At 35.7% G+C, this 20,798-nt stretch overlaps 1 protein-coding gene across 1 annotated transcript in view; it reads right to left on the bottom strand.

Moving 5' to 3' along the window:
- The window catches only part of NEK1 (NIMA related kinase 1), a 143,336-nt gene that overhangs the window by 36,046 nt on the left and 86,492 nt on the right, over positions 1-20,798 (bottom strand). The window contains exons 23-26 of the mRNA XM_019665497.1: positions 16,510-16,638; positions 14,670-14,732; positions 14,360-14,588; positions 7,358-7,510 (exon numbers count right to left, since the gene is read on the bottom strand). Coding sequence (XP_019521042.1) covers positions 7,358-7,510; positions 14,360-14,588; positions 14,670-14,732; positions 16,510-16,638 — 574 coding nt within the window. The remainder of the gene's footprint in view (positions 1-7,357; positions 7,511-14,359; positions 14,589-14,669; positions 14,733-16,509; positions 16,639-20,798) is intronic.

Genomic DNA, 20,798 nt, shown 5'->3' with positions numbered 1-20,798 from the left:
ATATATATATATATATATATATATATATATATATACAACTACAACCAATAACTACGAAATATGCATTCTTTTCAAGTGAATATGAAACATTTACCAGACCATAAATTGGGCAATAAAGCAAGTCTCAAAAATTTTAAAGGACTGAAATTGTGCACAGTATGATGTTCTGTGACTACAATACAATAACATTTGAAAGCAATAACAGAAAGATAACTAGAAAAACACCAAAATGTTACAAAATTAAATGTAAAATACTTGCAAATAATCTAAAGATCCAAAAGGAACTGAAATGCAATTGAATCCATAATTTAAATCTTCGCAGAGAAAACTAGAAGTGCAAATGGCTTCATAGACAAATTCTTCCAAATACTGAAGGAAAACATAATATTAATCTTTCACAACTTTTCCAGAAAACAGGAAAAAAGATAATATTTCCCAACTTGTTTTATAAGGCCAGCAAAACCTTGATATCAAAATGCTATAAGTACCTTACAAAAAAGGAAAATTATAGACAACCATGTCTCATAAATTATTTTCCCTGGCAATGGGTGGAGGGGTTCTTTATACATTTAGAAAGGAAGAAAATAGTAAGATGTGAGAAAAAAATTATACAGCAACATCAATGGATCAAATATTTAAGGACAAATGAAGTGATTCTAGGAAGACAGCGAAGAAAACAGTTTTGTTTTATAAAAAAATTCTCCCTGAGTTCCTCTAAAAAACACAAAATCAGGATAGCAAAAGCAAATACCCATGACTAACATCTAAACCAAATCTAGGTGTCCAAGTATCCTCACAAACCCTGAAACACATGCGAATGGGGGAAAAATCACTGACAATCTCCAGACTCAGGTAGTGATAGCTTCTGTGCACAAGAAAAGCAGAGGTAAACAGGGCAACTGAAAGGCTCCAGGTCAGGAGAATCCCATAATAGCCAGCAGATATTCACAAACAAGCAGATGGGCCCATTCAGAAGAACAGCAGCAATGGGAATTGTTTTTACACATTCCAATCTGCAAGTAACTGAAGGGGTTAATAGCAAAGGGTTATGGTACTCCAGGCCCTAGAATTCTCAAAACTAACCAACTGAAGTTTCCTTCTAGAACAAAGCACCACATTGAGGAGAAACTGCTGGAAGGAAAATCCAAATTAATCTATGCAGAAATAACAGAAACAAAGGAAAGAGAAAAGTGGGTGAAAGGAGCAGAAACAGAAGAGCTCAGAAACTACAAGGCCATAATTTTAAAAACTTCTTGTAATTAAGAAAAGAGAAAGCTCTAAGTTCTGAAGTTAGAAAAGCTGTTTTAACTCACTTTTCCCTCTTAAAAGTTTAGCAAATCCAATTTCACATGCAAATAAGTAACATAACAGGATGATCACTGAATTCTATACTAAGTCATTATAAGAAAAAAACAGAAGTAGAATGATCCTCCCTAGACTGTGGTTTCCCAATTTTGGCCCTACTGGCTCAGGTAATGCTTTGTTTTGGGAAGCGCTCATTACAGCACGCATCGGAGAAGATTTACCAGCTTCTCCGGCCTCTATCCACGGTACTCCTAGTACCCTTCCCAGGTGAAGAACCAAAAGTGTCTTCAGACAATGCCGAGTTCCTCTGGGTAAAACCACCCTTGGTTGAGAACCAAGGCAATAGATCAAGAAAACCCACAAAACAAATTAAAATTAGTAACCTACCATTTAAAAATCAACTAGAAAAACGAAGAACATGATATAAGAGAACAATGTAAATAACAACGAGAAAATAATCAGAATGAAGCAGCTGACAGAGCTCAGAAACGGCTAGAAAAAAAATCTTAGAAATAAAGATTGTAGAACAAACACACATATTATAAACAAAACACACAAGTGTCTTAAGAGACACGGAAGGTGAGCAGGAGAAAAAAATTAATTTGAAAAAAGCGACAAAAAGGATTCAAGACAAAGGACAGATAGAGAACAAAGGCAAAAAAAGATCCAAAATACACATAGAAGTCCCTGAAGTAGACTTAAAGAAAAAAACAGAAAACTATAACTCAAGAACACTTTCCTAAAACAGGGGACTGGAGTGGGGATGGGGGTGGGGTGGCGGGACAGGATCTGGCATCCACATATTAAAACACACACACACATACACACACACATATCACAATGAGGAAAACTACAAAACTGACGAAAAATATGAAAGAACAACTAAGTGGAGAGATATTCCATGTTCATGGCTAGGAAGATTCAATATTGTCAAGATGCTAGTTCTTCCCAATTTGATCTATGGATTCAACACAATCCCAATCAAAATCCAAGCAAGCTATTTTGACACACTGATTCTAAAGTTTATGTGAAGAGGCAAGAGACCCAGAATAGCCAACACAGTATTAAAGGAGAACAAAGGCAGAGTACTGATACTACACAACTTCACGATTTACTAAAAGCTACAGTAATCAAGACAGTGTGGTATTGGAACAAATAAATAGATCAATGGAACAGAATAGGGCTCAGAAATACACCACATAAGTATAGTCAACTGATTTTTAACAAAGGAGCAAATGCAATTCAATGGAAAAAGCAGTCTTTCCCAAAAGTGGTGCTGGAACAACTGGACATCCATGGACAAAAAAAAACAAAACAAAAAAGTATCGAGAAACAGACCCTATACACTTTACAAAAATTAACTCAAAATTGATCACAGACCTAAATGCTAAACTCAAAATTATAAAACACCTAGAAGATACTACAGGAGAAAATCCAGAAGGCCTTGGGTTTGGCAAGAACTTTTTAGATAGAACACCAAAGGCATGATGTTAAAAAGAGAATAAATTAAAAATTTTATTCTGTGAAAGACACTGTCAAGAAAATGAGAAGATAAGCCACAGATCGGGAGAAATTATTTCCAAAAGACAAACACATGAAGGACTGTTAACCGAAATACACAAAGAACTCTTAAAACTCAACAGTAAGAAAACAACCCAATTAAAAAATGAGCAAAATATCTGAACACACACCTCACCAAAAAAGATATGCCGATGGCAAATAAGCATATGAAAAGACGCTCCACATCATGTGCTTTAGGGAACTGCAAATCAAAACACTGAGATACCATCACACAACTATTGGGTTCCATTTTTGCAATGAAAAACATAGAAAAAATACATCATGACTTTTCTGACAACCCAATATTACGATAGCTAAAATTCAAAACACTGACACCACCAAGTGCTTTTGCGGATGTGGAGCAACAGGAACTCATTCATTTCTGAAGGGAATGCAAAATGGTACAGCCACTTTGTTAGACAATTTGGCAGTTTCTTATAAAACTAAACACACTCTTACCACATGATCTAGCAATCTCATTCCTTAATATTCAGTCAAATGAAGTGAAATCCTATGTCCACAAAAACACCTGCACACAGATGTTTACAGCAGCTTTACTTGTAATTGCCAAAATTTGGAAGCAACCAAGATGTCCTTCAATAGATGTATACCCTATATAAACAAACTGTGGTACATCCATACAATATGTTATTATTCAGTACTAAAAAGAAACAAGTTATTAAGCTATGAGAAAAGACACAGGGGAACCTTAAATGCATATTGCTATGTGAAAGAAGCCAGTCTGAGAAGGCTATGTACTGTATGACTCCAACTATATGACATTCTGCCAAAAGCAAAACCATGGAGACAGTGTAAAGATCAGTGGTTGCTAGGAGTCTGGGGGAGTAAGGGATAAATAGGTAGAACATAGGAAAGGGGGTTTTTTGGGCAGTAAACTATTCTGTATGATATATAAGGTGGATGGATACATGTCATAATATAAATCCACAGAAAGTGCAACAGCAAGAGTGAACCCTAATGTAAATTATGAATTTTGGGTGATAATAATGTGCCAATATTGGTTCATCGATTGTAACAAACGCGCCACTCTTGGGGGTGGGGGGGGGGTGTTGATGGTTGGGGAGTTCTGCTTACATGAAAGGAAGGAGTATGTGGAAACTGTACTTTCAGCTCAATTTTGCCATGAACCCAAAACTACTTTATAACAAAGTCTATTAAAATAATAAAAAAACCCAACACGTACTAGAAAAATAAACTGAACACCAAAATATATTTTAAGAAAATGATTAGACTTTAAGGATAAAGAAAGATATTCTTTGAGTATCCAAATAAAAAGACCAAGTCATTTATAAGAAAAAGGAAATAAGATTGTCATCAGACTTCCTGACCATTATGCTGTATGCCAGAATACAATGGAGTTACAGACATTCAAGGAAATGTAAGCAACAAATTCATATTCAGCCAAAATGACCTTAAGAATAAAGTCTTCAGACAAACTGTTATGAATATGCAAAATCCCTGGTCATGCTGTTCACATGAGTCCTTCCTAAGGAATTTATTATAAAAAGAGCTTAAGACAATCAAAATGACAGAAGAGACACTGATGTACCATATTTCCCCCATGTATAAGACGCCCCCATGTATAAGACACACCTTAATTTTGGGGCCCGAAATTTGAAAAAAAAAGTATTACATAAAGTTATTGAACTCAAGTTTTATTCATCATAAAATTCATACAACTCCTCATCACTGTCAAAACTCCCAACCATTAGCTTGTCCTCATCTGTGTCTGACGAATCACTGTCTTCATAAATTGCTTCGTCCTCAGTTCCATCTATGGCATTTGAAATGCTACACTTCTTAAATGACTTGACAAAGATCTACAACCAGGGCCGGACGAGTGGCGCGGTGGTTAAGAACTGGCTTGGGACGCCAGAGGGCCCCGGTTTGGATCCCACATGAGGGCCAGTGACACTGCCCTCTACAGCTAAGATGCTGAACAACAGCTCAACCTGGAGCTGGGCTGCGGTGAGTTGCCGGCCACGGCGTAGGCTGCAGCCCCTGTGGCAGTGGATTGCCATGGGCTACCGTGTGTAGCCAGCAGCCACCATGAGCGGCCGTCCAGAAGCCGGCGACTGATCTGCCTCGCCCGGGAAGAGCGCAATGATGGTGCCAACTTGGGCCAGTGAAGCAACGTCCTCTACAACTAGATTGAAGAACAAAAGGACAGCATCTTGTCTGTTCCCCTTCCCCAATTCCCCAGCGCTGTTCCCATCCCCCCAATTCCCCAATAAAAATCTTTAAAAAAAAAAAGATCTACAACCACTGTATAAGACACATTCAGTTTTTAGACCCCAAATTTTTCGGAAAAAAGGTGCATCTTATACATGGGGAAATACGGTAAGGATGGGAAGACTAAAGAACATTGCCATTCCTTTATGTTTGTCCTTTAATCCACAAAACAATCCTTGATAATTCTATTTCCATTCTACACATGGAGAAACTGAATGGCAAAGTCAAAGGAACTTGCCCATGGTTTCCGGGCAAGTGATGGAACCAGAATTGGAACCAAAGCCCATTCCCTGTCCACAACGTGTAGCTAAGCCCACATACACATTAAATACTCTTTGTGTCTTTGCATATATGGAACTGCATATTGCCTGAAATTTCATTCTCTCCCTTACCACCCCTATGAGCTCTTTTATCTTTGGCCTAGCTCAAAATCACTTGCTCTCTGTGGCTTTCGCTGACCCCAAAGGACCACATTATCCTTAATGAAACTGTATAGTATTGACAACATAAAGCCTCCTCAACTGTGGCTCCATGGCATGTCACACACAGCACTTCTAACACAGACTCTGACACATGTGATAGCCTTGATGGTAAGAACTGTGATTTTTTTTTTGTCTTAAAATCCCAGCACAGAGCATATTCATCTAAGTAAATGTATTTAGGAAAAATATTAAGAGGGCAGATGACAACTCTGGGAAGACTTTACCTATCTAAAATAAAGTTAACTACCTAAACATCTCTGCAGTACCTTGTAGCTTTGTGCATAATTTTATTCTTTCCCTCTTCATGCAATATTATCACTTATTTGTTTTCATTTGTCTGTCCTCTGAGAGCAAGGACAATCTTTAACTTTTTGTTGCTTTACCACCTAACACGTAACAGTACACACACAGCTACTAAGTGTTCGATAAATAGCTGGCAAACAATTATTATACAAAAAAAAGATAAATCATACAATAAATTACTTCTCAGTTCCAATTTTAATACAGAGAAGGAAAGCCCTGCTTTCACACTGCCTAAGTAATGCCATACACCAAATAACATATTTAAGCAATAAAAAATTTACATAAGAGAAATCAGAATCTGATGTTTTTAAAGTCATAGTTCTAATGGGAACAAGTATATGCAGGACCTTTAGACTACAAAATACACACATATCTGTGCCTAGACACAACATAAAAAAATACTATATTCAACTTCCTCTTCATTTGAATAAGCTGTTAAATCTGAAAACATTTGCTTTATACATGCACTTTTTAATGCATAGCTATAATACCAAGAGCCACAACACTCATGGGTCATAAATGTTTTCTTCACAATAACTGGTCCTCCGCAATCCTACGTTAATGTCTGTCGTACTTACTAAAGTTATCTTTTAGTCTTTTAGTCAATCTAATTACTGAATTTACATTAAAACATATACCATTCACCTCAATGTAATGCTCCTATATCTTTATTCATGTAAAACATCATTCTGCCTATTTTACTTTTCCAGCTCTCTCATACACATTTCCTTTTATTTTTATTTTTTATTATTATTATTTTTTGAAGGTGGTAGTTTTGGGTTTTTTTTTAAAGATTTTTTTTTATTGGGGAATTGGGGGGATGGGAACAGTGTTGGGGAATCGGGGAAGGGGAACAGACAAGTTGCTGTCATTTTGTTCTTCAGTCTAGTTGTGGAGGACATTGCTTCACTGGCCCAAGTTGGCACCATCATTGCGCTCTTCCCGGGCGAGGCAGATCAGTCGCCGGCTTCTGGACGGCCGCTCACTGCGGCTGCTGGCCGCTCACGCTGGCTGCTGGCTATACACGGTAGCCCATGGCAACCCACTGCAGCAGAAGCTGCAGCCTACGCTGTCGCCGGCGACTCACGGCAGCCCAGCTCCAGGTTGAGCTGTTGTTCAGCATCTTAGCTGTAGAGGGCAGTGTCACTGGCCCTCATATGTGGGATCCGAACCTGGGCCCTCTGGCGTCCCAAGCCAGCTCTTAACCATGGCGCCACTCGGCCGGCCCTCCTTTTTTTATATTTCCCATCCAGGTTATATCAGATCAAAACTGAAGAATACCATTTGAAACAGGTACCCAGAAAATAAAATCAATCTCCATCTAACTGGAAAATTATTTTAACAAAAATTAATCTGTTACAAATAATTCATTTAAGACAGACACATCTTAAAAGTCCAATTTCATTTTTAATATTACTTCTAGTATAGGGGGGAAAAGTATAGTTTCTGCTTACCACTTCTAATGGTTGTGTTTTCCAACAGTTCTGTCTGAAGTTGTAGCTCAGCTTCTCCAAGTATCTTTAGAACAGAATCTGTAGGGCTTTTTCCCCAAACTCTTCTTGGAGATCCTCCAGGATCTAATTTAATAACCTCCCCCACTGTATGTTCTATAAGATATAAAAAATAATTTTCAATGACATAACAATAATATTGCATTATAAAGCAGATTTAAGGTATTTTATCCAATTGAATGCTTCATGAGAAAAAAAAGTTATATCACAAAGGGCTGTATGATGATGATGATGTTAATGATGATGATGCTGCTAATGCTTAAAAAAAGACTTTCAAGGAATAAGTAATAGAACAGATGCTAATATTATAATTAATATTTAAAACTAATATTAGTAATAAAAATATCTATAATTGCCTTTTTAAATACTTAGGAATTAAACTATAGTTTTAGGGAATATGAAAATAGAAAAAATGAATCAGCCAAGTGGAGCAGCTGGTTAAGCGTTGGCTTAAGAATGCAAGCTCTGAGCAACAGGGCCACCAGTTCGATTCCCACATGGGCCAGTGACGCTGCGCCTGAGCTGAGCTGCCACTGAGCTGCCAACAGGTGGCAGGACGGCTCAGCTGGTGTAACAACAAGATTGCCTATTCAATGGTGGACTATGCCCACCCGCAACTAAGACTGAACACAACACCTAGAGCTTAGAGGCCACGAGCTGCCGATGGGAAGCCAGATGGCGACTGGCGCCCTCCACAACGAAGACTGAAGGGCAACAACTTGGCTGGTCCCCTTCCCCAACTCCCCAACACTGTAACCCTCCCCCAATTTCCCAATAAAAAATCGTAAAGAAAAAAAGAAAATAGAAAATAAACATGAATTATATTTCTATAAAATTTTTATTTGAGAAAAATGAAAAAAGAAAAACAAAAAACCTAACAATTGAGCAATAATCTAGAGGAATACAAAAAAGATGAAATATAAATTATTATTTTTTCTATAAATTTAATTGAAGAGAATACAATACAAAACTAAAATAAATTCATTTATGTATTAAAAGTAAAGAAAAGTATTTCTAAAAAATTTTGTTTGATTTTATCATATATATCTTAAGTAGGCAACTGACATTTTCCTTTTTACAATAATAATTTGGGGTAAAACTTAAAAATAAAGTTTAGGAAAACAAAAAATAGAATATTATCTATTGAAGTCTAAGTCTTTAGAATGTTAATAATACATTTAGCACATAGGTACCTAGTAATAATAGACAGTAAACAACCTCAAATATTATGGGGTATAAGTCATAAATTTTCAGTGGTAAATAAATATTCATCAATATAAATTTTTCTGTACCAGTTCCATGAAAGCAAGTGCCTGCAAATTAGCAGGTAATATTCAGTTTGTACAGCCAAAATGACCACCAATAGGGAACCAATATTTTAAAGCATGGCTAAATAGAGTAGAGAACTCAGAAGCAGACCTGTAACTTACAGCCAGTTGGTGTTTAACAAAGTGCCAAAGCAATCTAATGGGGGAGGGGAGGTGCAAGTCTCTTAAGTAAACAAAACTGGAAAACTGAATGTCCACATGAAAATATATACACTCTATCCCCTTCAATGCAGGGAAGGAAAACCAGGTGGAACTGGTGGTGTCTCTGAGCAGAGGTGAAAGAACTGGAAGTCCAGGGAGGCAAAAGTGGCTAGTGCTGGCATGGCAAAGTACTGAAGAGTAGAAAACGACACAAAGAGAGAATTCATGAGAACTATAAAGAGCCCCTTAGAGGCTTAAGCTGAACGTTGATCATCACATGGGTGAGGAAATTACTGTAGTCTAGAAAAAAGACCACCCAAAAGGAGTAGAGGGAGCAATACTTAGAGTTTGCACAGGGTCAGAACTAGTCCCTATTTCTACCAGCCAGAAAAGGAAGTCTTATATTTCACAAGGCATCAAGTAGATTACTCAGAAAGGTTTTGGAGTCAGTAAAGGGGGACAAATTAGCCATAGACTAAACATTGTCCTGGTTCCACCTAACAAAACTTAACAGAAAGATTTAAAAGGGTCAAGTTATTTTACAAGTGAACCATGTCTCAGAACAAAGATCAAGAATATTTATAGAAACACAAAATTATGCAGTGCCCATCAAAGTAAAATTCACTGGCCTCCAAACAAAAATTACCAAGCATGTATAAAAGTTGGAGAATTTAACTTATGATACAGAGCGGGGCGGGGGCGGGGGGGAGGGGAATGGACGGAACCAACTAAAATCAACTCCAAAATGATAGAGTTGATATAATTAGTAGATAGGGACATTTATAACTGTCATTACAACTGAATTTCATATGTTCAACAAGCTAGAGACAAGAGTAACAATGATAATCAGAGATAAGGAAAACATTAAAAAGATCCATACTGAACTTCTAGAAAGGAAGACAGAAAAAAGCTAAAAAGCTAAAAAGCTAAAAAAAAAAAAAAATATATATATATATATATATATATATACACACACACACACACACACACACACACACACACACACACACTAATACTTCGGAGAAGCTCAACAAAACCCAAGCAAAATAAACATGAAATAAATAACACAAACTTTCATCATAATCAAATTTACTAAAACCAAGGCTTAGGGGACAAATATAAAAAGCATCGAGAAGAAATAAGACAAATTACATACTGAGGAATAAAGAATAAGAATGATAGAAGACTCTCATCACAAGAAATGCAAACTACAAGACACTGGAATAACATCATTAAATACTAAAAGAAAAAATGTCAACTTACAAATCTATACCAAGAAAAAACATCTTTTTTGAAGAAAAGCAAAATAAACTTTCACAAGTAAAAAAAGGTGAAAGAATTCATCAATAGCAGGATTTCATTACAAGAAAAGTTAAAGGAAGACTTTCAGGCAGAAGACAAATGATATTAAATGGAAATCTGATTTATACAAAAGAATGAAGACCACCGGAAATAGTAACTACATGAGTAGATACAAAAGACTTTTTCTTATTATTTAAAACTCTTGAAAAGATAAATGATCATGATGTATTGTGGGGTTTATAACATAAGTTAAAAAAAATAACACAATGACTGGGAGGGAACAAATGTAAGTTTACTGTCATAAGATTTTTACACTATATGTGAAATATAAATCACATATAGAATGTAGTAAGTTAAAGATGTATGCTATAAACTCTAAAGCAAACACTAAAATAACAGAACAATAAGCTAGTTAAAAAACCTGTAACAGAGATAAAATGGAATCATAAAAATACTTAATCCAAGAGAAAGTAAAACAGGAGGACAAAAGGAACCACGAATAGATAGGACAAATTTGGAAACAAATAGCAAAATGGTATATTTAAACCAGACCATATTAACAATCGTATTAAATGTAAATGATCTAAACATACCAAGTTAAAGGTTGTAATAGATTTAAAAAGGAAATGCAACAATGCTACCCACAAGAAACCCACTGAAATATAAAGACAGAAATAGATTAACAGGGGAAAAAAATAAAAGGATAAAGATTTACCAGACTAATATTAAGCAAAAAAGTAGAAGTGATTATATCACTATCAAACAAAGTACAAACAACAAGTGTTGGTGAGGCTGTGGAGAAAGGGAACCCTTGTGCATCGTTGGTGGGATTGCAAATGAGTTCAGCCACTATGGAAACCAGTATGGAGGCTCCTCCAAAAACTACCTTAGTGCTCATAGAACTACCTTATGACCCAGCAATTCCACTCCTGGGTATCCAATGAAATCCAAAACACTAATTCAAAAAAATATATGCACCCCTATGTTTATTGCAGTGCTTCACAATAGCCAAGATATGGAAACAAGCGAAATGCCCATCAATAGACAACTGGATAAAGAAATTGTGGTACATTTATACAATGGAGTATTACTCTGCCATAAAAAAGAGTGAACTCTTACCATTTACAACAACATGGATGGACCTAGAGGGTATTATGTTAAGTGAAATAAGTCAGACTGAGAAAGACAAATACCATGTGATCTCACTTATATGTGGAATCTAAAGAACAGGATAAATGAGCAAACAAAAAGAAAGAGACTCATAGATACAGAGAAAAAACTGATGGTTGCTAGATGTGAGGGGAGTTGGGAGATGAGGAGAAGGTGAAGGAATTAAAAAGTACAAATTGTTAGTTACAAAATAGTCATGGGGATGTGAAATACAGTATGAGGAATACAATCAATAATGTTGTAAAGACTATGTAGGATGCCAGATGGGTGCCGGACTTATCAGGGGGATCACTTCATAGACTGTGTAAATGCCTGACCACGGCACTGTACACTTGAAGCTGAAGTAGAATAATATGGAATGTCAACTATAATTAAAAAAAAATATATATATATGTGTATATATATATATATATATGTATATACATATATATATATATGGTCATGGGATGTAAAGTATAGCATAGGGAAGATAGTTATTGGTATTATAACAGTTACACGTGTATATATCTGTGTGTCTGTGTGTGTGTGTCTGTGTGTGTGTGTATGCACAAATCAAACTTCTAGAGATGAAATTCCAATATCTGAGATGAAAAATACACTGGATGGGATGAATAGATTAGATTTGGCAATGCAGAAAAAAGTAAGTGAATTTGAAGCTAGAGCAATAAAAAAACACAGGAAAAAAAGAATCTGAAAAATTAAGAGTATCATGGAGCTATGGGACAACTTCGATCTACTTTGATCTACATCGACAATTTCGATGTACATGAAATTGCAGTCCCTGAAAGAGAGAAGGGGTGCAAGGCACAGAAAAAATATTTGAAGAAATATTAGCAAAAAAATTTCCAACTTGATGAAACCTGTAAAACCACAGATCCAAGATGCTCAACAAACCCCAAGGAAAAAAAACGTGAAGGAAACTACAATAAGGCACATCAAAAATTGCTGAAAACCAATGATAAAGACAACTCTTAAAAGCAGTCAGAGGAAAAAGGCATGTTATGAAGAGAGGAACAAAGGTAAGGGTCATATTTCTTGTCAGAAACAATGCAAGTAAGATGACAATGGAGCAACATCTTTAAAGCGCTGAAAAACAAAACTGCCAACCTAGAACTCGATACCTAGAGAAAATATCTTTTAAAAATAAGGTGAAATAGTTTTCATTATACAAAAGTTGAAAGAATCTATCACCTGTATTACAAGAAATGTTAAAAGTTTTCCTTTCATCAGAATAAAAATATTACATTACTTGGATATGTGAATCTAAAAAAAGAAATTAAGAACGCTAAAAAAAGAAATTAAGAACGCCAAAAACGGTAACTGCACAGATAATAAAAAAATATTTTTCTTGGTATTTAAATCTCTTTAAGGATAATTAGAATCCAATTTCTGGGAAGATGGGGTAAGCACTTATCAATCTGTGTCTCCCACTGAATACAGCTATAAAGACGATAACAAAATGCATGATGCAACTTTTTGAGACTTCTGAGAGGCAAACAGTAGCAGTCAGGTTAGAAAAGACGACAATAATTCAAAGTACCACCAAAGCGGTGTTAGTTACCATTTCCCCACCTCCCTAATACTCCCCAGTCAGGGTTCAACATACCAGACACCCAGAAGTGGGCACCTTATTTTAAAGACTCCCTTTGCATTCAGAGTAAGTTCATACTGTTCAGCAGAGCCAATGTACAGGGCTCTTCATGATCTGGTCCTGCTTACCTCTTCCAAGGCTTCCTGCTTGCCATTCTTTGTCTTAAATTCTGAATTTTAGTTATCCATGCTGAATTATATCCAGTTCCCTTAGCGTCACATGCTCTCTGACTTTTGGGTTCTAGCAATTCTCTGCCTAAAACACTCTGCTTTGCTTGGCTTTTGGTTAAGATAACTTCTTATACCTCAGCATATCACGTTTTCCAGAAATCATTTTCTTGGCTCTCCCAAGACTTATTTATGCCCTGATACATATATTTTTTTTTAATTTGGGAGTTGGGGGATTGGAACAAACCTGGGGAATTGGGGGAAGGGGAACAGACAAGCTGCTTATGGCAACCCACTGCAGCAGGGGCTGCAGCCTACGCCACCGCTGGCAACTCAAGGCAACCCAGCTCCAGGCTGAGCTGTTGTTCAGCATCTTAGCTGTGGAGGGCAGTATCACTGGCCCTCATATGTGGGATCTGAACCGGGGCCTTCTGGTGTCCCAAGCCAGCTCTTAACCAACACGCCACTCGACCGGCCCCCCGATACATATTTTTATAGTAGCTATGATTATTCCTAGCATATTACTTATCAACTATAATTAACCTGCCTCCCTTTCCACTACATCCTAAGCACCATAAAGGGGGAGACTATGTCTTAATCATTATTGTATCCTCACTGCTTAGGAGTAGGTGGCATATAATGGGACTCAATAAAGAATTGTTAAATAATTAAACAAATAAATGTTATGGAGTCTTCAGGCTTTTCTCCAATGCAAGAAAAAATTCTAAGAAAATACTCCATCAAAAAAATTACTTAAAACTATATTTAGTTAGTTGATGGTCAGACTCGCCCTTTTAGAATATAAGCAGTGCAAGAGCACATGTGTTTGTGTTTATTCATTGTTGTATCTCTAGTGTAGGCAAGTGCAAGAAGATAGCAGGTGCTCGGGAGTTGTTGCTGAATAAATGAATCATTGAGATCCTCTCAATACTCCTGCTAAATGCCTCAGGGACCTTTCTGAAGTTTTGTCAAAATTTACTATTCTGGTTCTCATCAAGTATTCCTGGTAAAAGATTAGAAAGGGTTAAGTAACACAATTTAAATATGTATCATTAATTCCCTCTCTCACACTCCACATTTTTGTATAAAAATTCTTGCTATTTTTAAGGCTGAATAGTTTTTTTCATTTTTCACCTATTATGTGAAATTCTTCTAATCTCTTTCAATCCCTCTAAGAGTTTTCCTTCAGAATACAAGTTTGCATGTGTGCTAGACCAACACAGAATAGGAACACTTTGATACGTACTGTCAGTTGCAAAGAAGGATGTGTCCAATGTCAAGTCATCCTGAGGAATCACAAGCTGACCTCCTGCCTCCCATTTCTTGCGATCAGATGAAACCGACTTTTCTTTCTCCTGTTCTTTGGTATCCTCATGAACAATTACCTCTCGCGTCTCAGAGTGGCACTGATTCCCTTTTTCATCTTCTTGAGCTTTAAGATTTTGATTTAATCTACGCAGTATTTCTCGTTTACTCTGAAACAGTTAAAATGCTATATTTTAATATGTATCCGATTAAGTAAAATGATTGAGAAAAAAATTGAAAATGGTACCTACTGAAACAGCATTGTTAGCCTTTTGCATTTCTTCTGAGGCTTCCTGGGTATCAGTTAAACACTCCTTTAAACATAAATATAGAGTAAGAAATGTTATTTTTAGTCTTCCTTAAAAGTTTTGATACTTTTGTAATTGTTTTCATTAAATTGCTCCTTGTGAGTTATTTTATTCCTGTAAATAACATGGCTTCTTTATCAGCAGTGAGAAACAGTTAAACATAATAAAGTAATAGCCTTAATATATAATAGAAGGGCCAATTCTCAATTATTAGTCATATTTTTGGATTGCTGATTGCATATTTCACTATATCCTTTTCCTTTTTGTCACCTAATTGTTTGGTAATTTTAAGTCAATTACAGAAATAAAAAGAAAACTAATTCATATACTCTCTTAATTAGAGGTAGGGAAAGTTTTGGTGAGTAAAGTAATTCAATATTGGCTGTGTTATTCTGAAGATGTCATTGCTTCATATACATATGTATTCTTACTCAGCCGTACTACTAAACATAACTGAGAATTGGCTTCTCGCCCTAAGCAAAGAGAGTAACAATGAGTTCTGAGTACTATGTACTAAAGCTAATATACATTTTGTCTTTTGATTAGTAAAATCATAGTAATCTTAGACCACCTAGAATTTTTAAATATATGAAAAGAAGAAATTAGTAGTTATGAAAGCTATGAAAGCAAAGGTATCTAGAGGACTCAGAGTATGGAAGAGCAATTTTCAAAGTTTTAAGTAAGTAATATTTATCAAGAAAACACATTAAAAAAAACTAGTTACACTCAATTTTGTACTATTTGAGAAAAACACAAAAGAGTGTAAGGGTCAGTTTTAAAGTAATACATGTAATGAGACAAAGAGCATTTTACCCAGTAAAGTAGTCAGGAATTAGCAGTCGCTACAACCAGAGAGATGAACAGCTACTTAAGATGTGAGACTGGGTACCAGGAAGGGAACCACACAGTGGTATCTGAAGTTGAAGTGAACAATGTAGCACATGCAAAGTTGTTATCAGAAAGAAAAAGAGACTAAACCTACTTGAAAACAATAGTTTCTTATATGAAGTTCTTGACAGTGACCAAGAAATCTCTATTTTCCTACTCAGTTTTATTTTCATGATAAATACAAAGGCTGTAAAAAAAGTTGGTGTAATAATAATATCACAGTTGTCTGCAAAAACTTAATGAAACTCAACAATTAAAAGGCACAGACATTAATTACCAGGAAAGGAGAAAAATCAATATTAATACATTATATGATTCATTATATGACATTTTCCCTTTTGTCTGTTGAATTCTAGGTTGAAATTCCACACCATGAGCCCATTTCTCTTAACCCTAAAACAGTGTCCACATTTTAGATGGATACCTGACACATACTTCGGAGTTTAAACTATCTACTTGCCCACATTTTTATGTTTTACTATCCATTTGGCATGATAGAGATTCAGAAATAGAAGGTAAAAGAAATAACTAATGAATTAAGTGTAATTATACTGAGTCCTCTAACATTTGTTATACCAAAAAATTTAAAATAAATGTAAACATGTCTTAAGATATCACTCCTAGAGGTAATTACTTTAAGTACCATGGTGACATTATTTCCTAAAAAGTGAACCTTTGTTAATTGTGAAAGATGGGGTACTTTTATCTACCAGGTCCTAGATATAAAACTTAAGATCACTGAGGCTCCAATACTCAGAGTAAACCACATGCAAAAATCTTAAGTTTTTTCCCTAGGCAAACTTAATGGGACATTAGAAATTAATGCAATTGCATTAAATTTAATCCTTTTAATAATCTTTTGACTTTGAGGATTTCTAAGTTTTGGGAAACTCACCATGCCCACTTCTCTCAAAGCTGAAGTCACAGAAATAACAGATCTCGTCTGTTGCTTTGATGGAGAGCCACCTGCTTCGTGCTGTCCCGAGGGAAACACATCAGCACTCTTCCCTCCTTTAGCAACCATCTGTAATAAAGAATTCAAACACACGCTGGGAAATGTATATTTGCAAGGAGAGGTAAAAGGTGTATATAAGATCATTGTTTATACACTCTGTCCACAAGTTTTTTTCATTCCTCAATTTTCATAACACAAGGCAACGTGCTAGGTGCTGAAAGGTCTGTGAATAAAGAGAAAATTCTGGCCTCAGAGGTAAACATAATTGTGTGTCATATAGTACTAAAGAACTCCTTTCCACTGCATTAACACTGTTTCATAAAATAATCTTAAAAAACAAACTGTCTTCCAAAAGATTAAATATTAGTCCTCTCACTTTAGTTTTAATACATGATGGTTGGTAAGAAGAAAAAAAAATTTTTATTTATGAATCTTATACTTCAAAAAATGCTTCTGCAATTTCTGCAAGTTTAGTACAATCTTCTTAAAGTCTGAACATCAATCACACAACATTAAGAGCCCTCATTATAAATATGTCAACATAAATGAGAATGGAAGAACTGCTATGTACAGTAATATTTACATAATTAAAAATACATTTATTATATTCATATATCTGCTTATTTTATCTTGCCATTTAGACTCTATAAACAATGTGAAATAAGATTCTAAAACTTCAATAAATATAAGGAAATGGCATTTACAAGTATGATCATAGTCATGTGGCAGCAAGTCTGCTCCATACTTCTAACTCTTCTTCAAACCAGATAAGAATTTCTGATGAGTATACTTTCAAATATTTACTGAGCATCTTCTAAGCATAATGTAGTAATATAATTCTAATATTTAGCTTCTGCGCTTTCATTTTACACCAATATGTGTTGTTCAAAACAAGGTGGAAAAATCTAACACAATATTGAAGGAGAAGAACAAAGTTCAAGGAATGACATGCAGTGACTTCAAGCCTTACTATAAAGCTACAGTGAGGGGGAAAAAAAAAGCTACAGCGTGGTATTAGTGAAAGAGTAGACAAGTAGACCAATGAAACAGAATAGAACCCAGAAACGGATCACATGAATAGAGTCAACTAATCTTTAACAAAGGAGCAAAGGCAATTCAATAGAGAAAATATAGTCCTTGCAGTAAGTGGTGCTGGAACTGGACAGCCACAAGCAAAAACTAAAAAATTGTACCAGACACAGACCCTACACACTTCACAAAAATTAACTCATAATCGATCACAGGGGATGTGGAGCAACAAGAACTCATTCACTTCTGATAGAAATGCAAAATGGTACAGAGGCTTTGTTAGACAGTTTGGCAGTTTCTTGTAACACTAAACATATTCTTACCACACGATCTAGCAATCCCACTCAAATGACTTGAGATCCGACATCCCCCAAAAAACCTGCACACAGATGTTTATAGCAGCTTTATTCGTAATTGCCAATATTTGGAAGCAACCAAGATGCCCTTCAGTAGGTAAATGGACAAAAAAAAAGTGGTATATACATGGGATATTATTCAGTACTAAAAAGAAATGAGCTATCATGTCATGCAAAGCCATGGAGAAAACTCAACTGCATATTACTCAGTAAAAGAAGTCAATCTGAAAATGCTACATACTGTATGATTTCAACCATGACATTCTGGAAAAGGCAAAACTATAAAGACAATAAAAAGATCAGTGGAGCCAGGCTGATGGGGGAGTGGAGTTGTAGGGAGGGATGAATAGGCAGAGCACAGAGGACTTTTAGGGTAGTGAAATACTCTGTATATTATAATGATGAATACATGTTATTAGACATTTGTTCAAAACCACAGAATGTAAAGCATCAAGTGTGAACTGTAATGTAAACTATGGACTCCGGGTGATGATGTGTCAGTGTAGGGTCATCATTTGTAACACATGTACCACTCTGGTGGGAATGCTGATAGTGGGGGAGGCTGTGCATGTGTGGGGTGAGGGTAGACAGGAAATCTCTACCTTTCACTCAATTTTGCTGTGAACCTAAAACCGCTCTAAAAAAAAAAAGTCTTTTAAAAAACAAAAAGAAGATGGAAATGCTGCTTTAATTCCATAGTTCAGCACTGTGAAAAAAGTATACTGATGCTTTATATTATAAATCACTTTATAAAATTCTAGAACTCACACAACCGAGTATTATCTCCTTGAAATATTTTAAAACTTTAGGATTGTCATATTATCACTGAGTATATTCAAAATAGGTACCATAAATTCTGAGGAAATAAAAACAAGCTCCAATTAGATCTGAACAAATAGCCACATTTTTTGAAGAAGTATGTTATTTCTCTAGATGATTATTTTGAAGGAAATAAATTAATTTGGAGGTACAAATTCTGCCATTATTATTTAAATCAGAAATCACTTCTCTACCACTTATATTTATTAATTGTATTATACTAATTCACTTAAAGATGATTTCTTCTATTTCAATAAATCTGACGTGATTTTTTGTGAGACAATATACAATATCTGATTAAAATCAATAAATCAATATATTATGGATATCCAACATATGGATATCCAAAATGAATGATGCATGTGAGGTGACTGATGTGTTAGCTAACCTTATTGTGGTTATCATTTCACAACACATACATATATCAAATCATTATGCTGTACATCTTATGCTTACACAATGTTATTTGGCAATTATATCTCAGTAAAGCTGGGGGGAAAAACCCAATATACTATAGACCAGAAGTAACAGCAATAGATAATCTCAAGCCAAAAAAATAAAAGAAAAACAAAACAAAACGAGTGACACAATGCTTTCTTTCAAAGGATTATCAAGGAGAAGATAAAGGGGAACACATAAATCAATCAGTATGTTACAGAGAAATAAAAGTAGAAGATGTGTGCTAAATGATCTGGGGAAAGACAAACAAAATAAAAACCAGAGAAAGAACAGGGTAAAAAGCCAGCATGGAAGATAGTGAGAGGAGCCTGCATAGAGTCGCCAGTTTGAATGGCCATTCATTGTTTAAGGTCATATAAAGTGGAAGTAGGACAGTTCTACACTCAAATTCCCAAACTCTCCTTTACTAGACCTGTGATTTTTCATTGTTTCTTAGCCTCTCTAAAGTTTAAACTTTTTCTCTCTAAAATGGGAATGCTGTACTCCTTGTCTCCTTGCTGAAGGGATTAAATGTGATAATTTACGTAAGGTATACAGCTGTGGTCCTAATAAATGGCAGCAATTATTATAGATCAGCAAAAATTTATTTAGTTTTTATCAAATAAGGTTAATTGGCTTAAATGCTAAAAATCTAATTTTAGTACCTATGAAATGAAGAAATTTGCACAAAGCAGAATAAAAACAAAAACCTCCCATCTCTGCATAATCAGAATTTAAAGTTTTTTGCACTGCAGAAAGTTTTATGACACAGAAGTCAATAAGCAGCAGAAACCTGAAAAATAGTTTAAATTTTTTCAAAGTAAGATTTACAAAATGATCAAGAGTAATTTAATTGTATGAATAATTAAAACAGGAGAGATAATATAACTTTAATGAAATTTCACTAAAGAATAGCACCAACTTCCCTTCTCAATCTATGATACAATTTGCATTTATGCTTATAAGGATTATCTCAAAAGTTATTTCCAAAATTATTTGGCAGATGCCTATGGAGGAACATTAAGGAGACTCTTTTTTTTTTTTAAATGGACTAATGCCTTTTTTTTTTAAGATTTTTATTGGGGAATTGCGGGGATCGGAACAGTGCTGGGGAATTGGGGGAAGGGGAACAGACAAGTCGCTGTCGTTTTGTTCTTCAGTCTAATTGTGGAGGACGTTGCTTCACTGGCCCAAGTTGGCACCATCATTGCACAGGCAGATCAGTCGCTGGCTTCTGGATGGCCACTCACTGCGGCTGCTGGCCATTCACGCTGGCTGCCGGCTACATACGGTAGCCCATGGCAACCCACTGCCACAGGGGCTGCAGCCTACGCCATCACCTGCGACTCACAGCAGCCCAGCTCCAGGTTGAGCTGTTGTTCAGCATCTTAGCTGTAGAGGGCAGTGTCACTAGCCCTCATATATGGGATCCGAACCAGCCCTCTGGCATCCCAAGCCAGTTCTTAACCATCGCGCCACTCGGCCGGCCCAAGGAGACTCTTGATAAAAGAAAAAGAGGCACCCATATAACCACTGCTCCAGCTAAGTATACTTCATTCATCTATACTCTTTTATAATGATTATCCA

The sequence above is a fragment of the Hipposideros armiger genome, unplaced genomic scaffold (assembly GCF_001890085.2).
Source record: "Hipposideros armiger isolate ML-2016 unplaced genomic scaffold, ASM189008v1 scaffold_444, whole genome shotgun sequence".
Lineage (NCBI taxonomy): Eukaryota > Metazoa > Chordata > Mammalia > Chiroptera > Hipposideridae > Hipposideros > Hipposideros armiger.
Note: the sequence above shows the minus strand (reverse complement) of the source record. Positions and strands in the feature narration are given on the sequence as shown.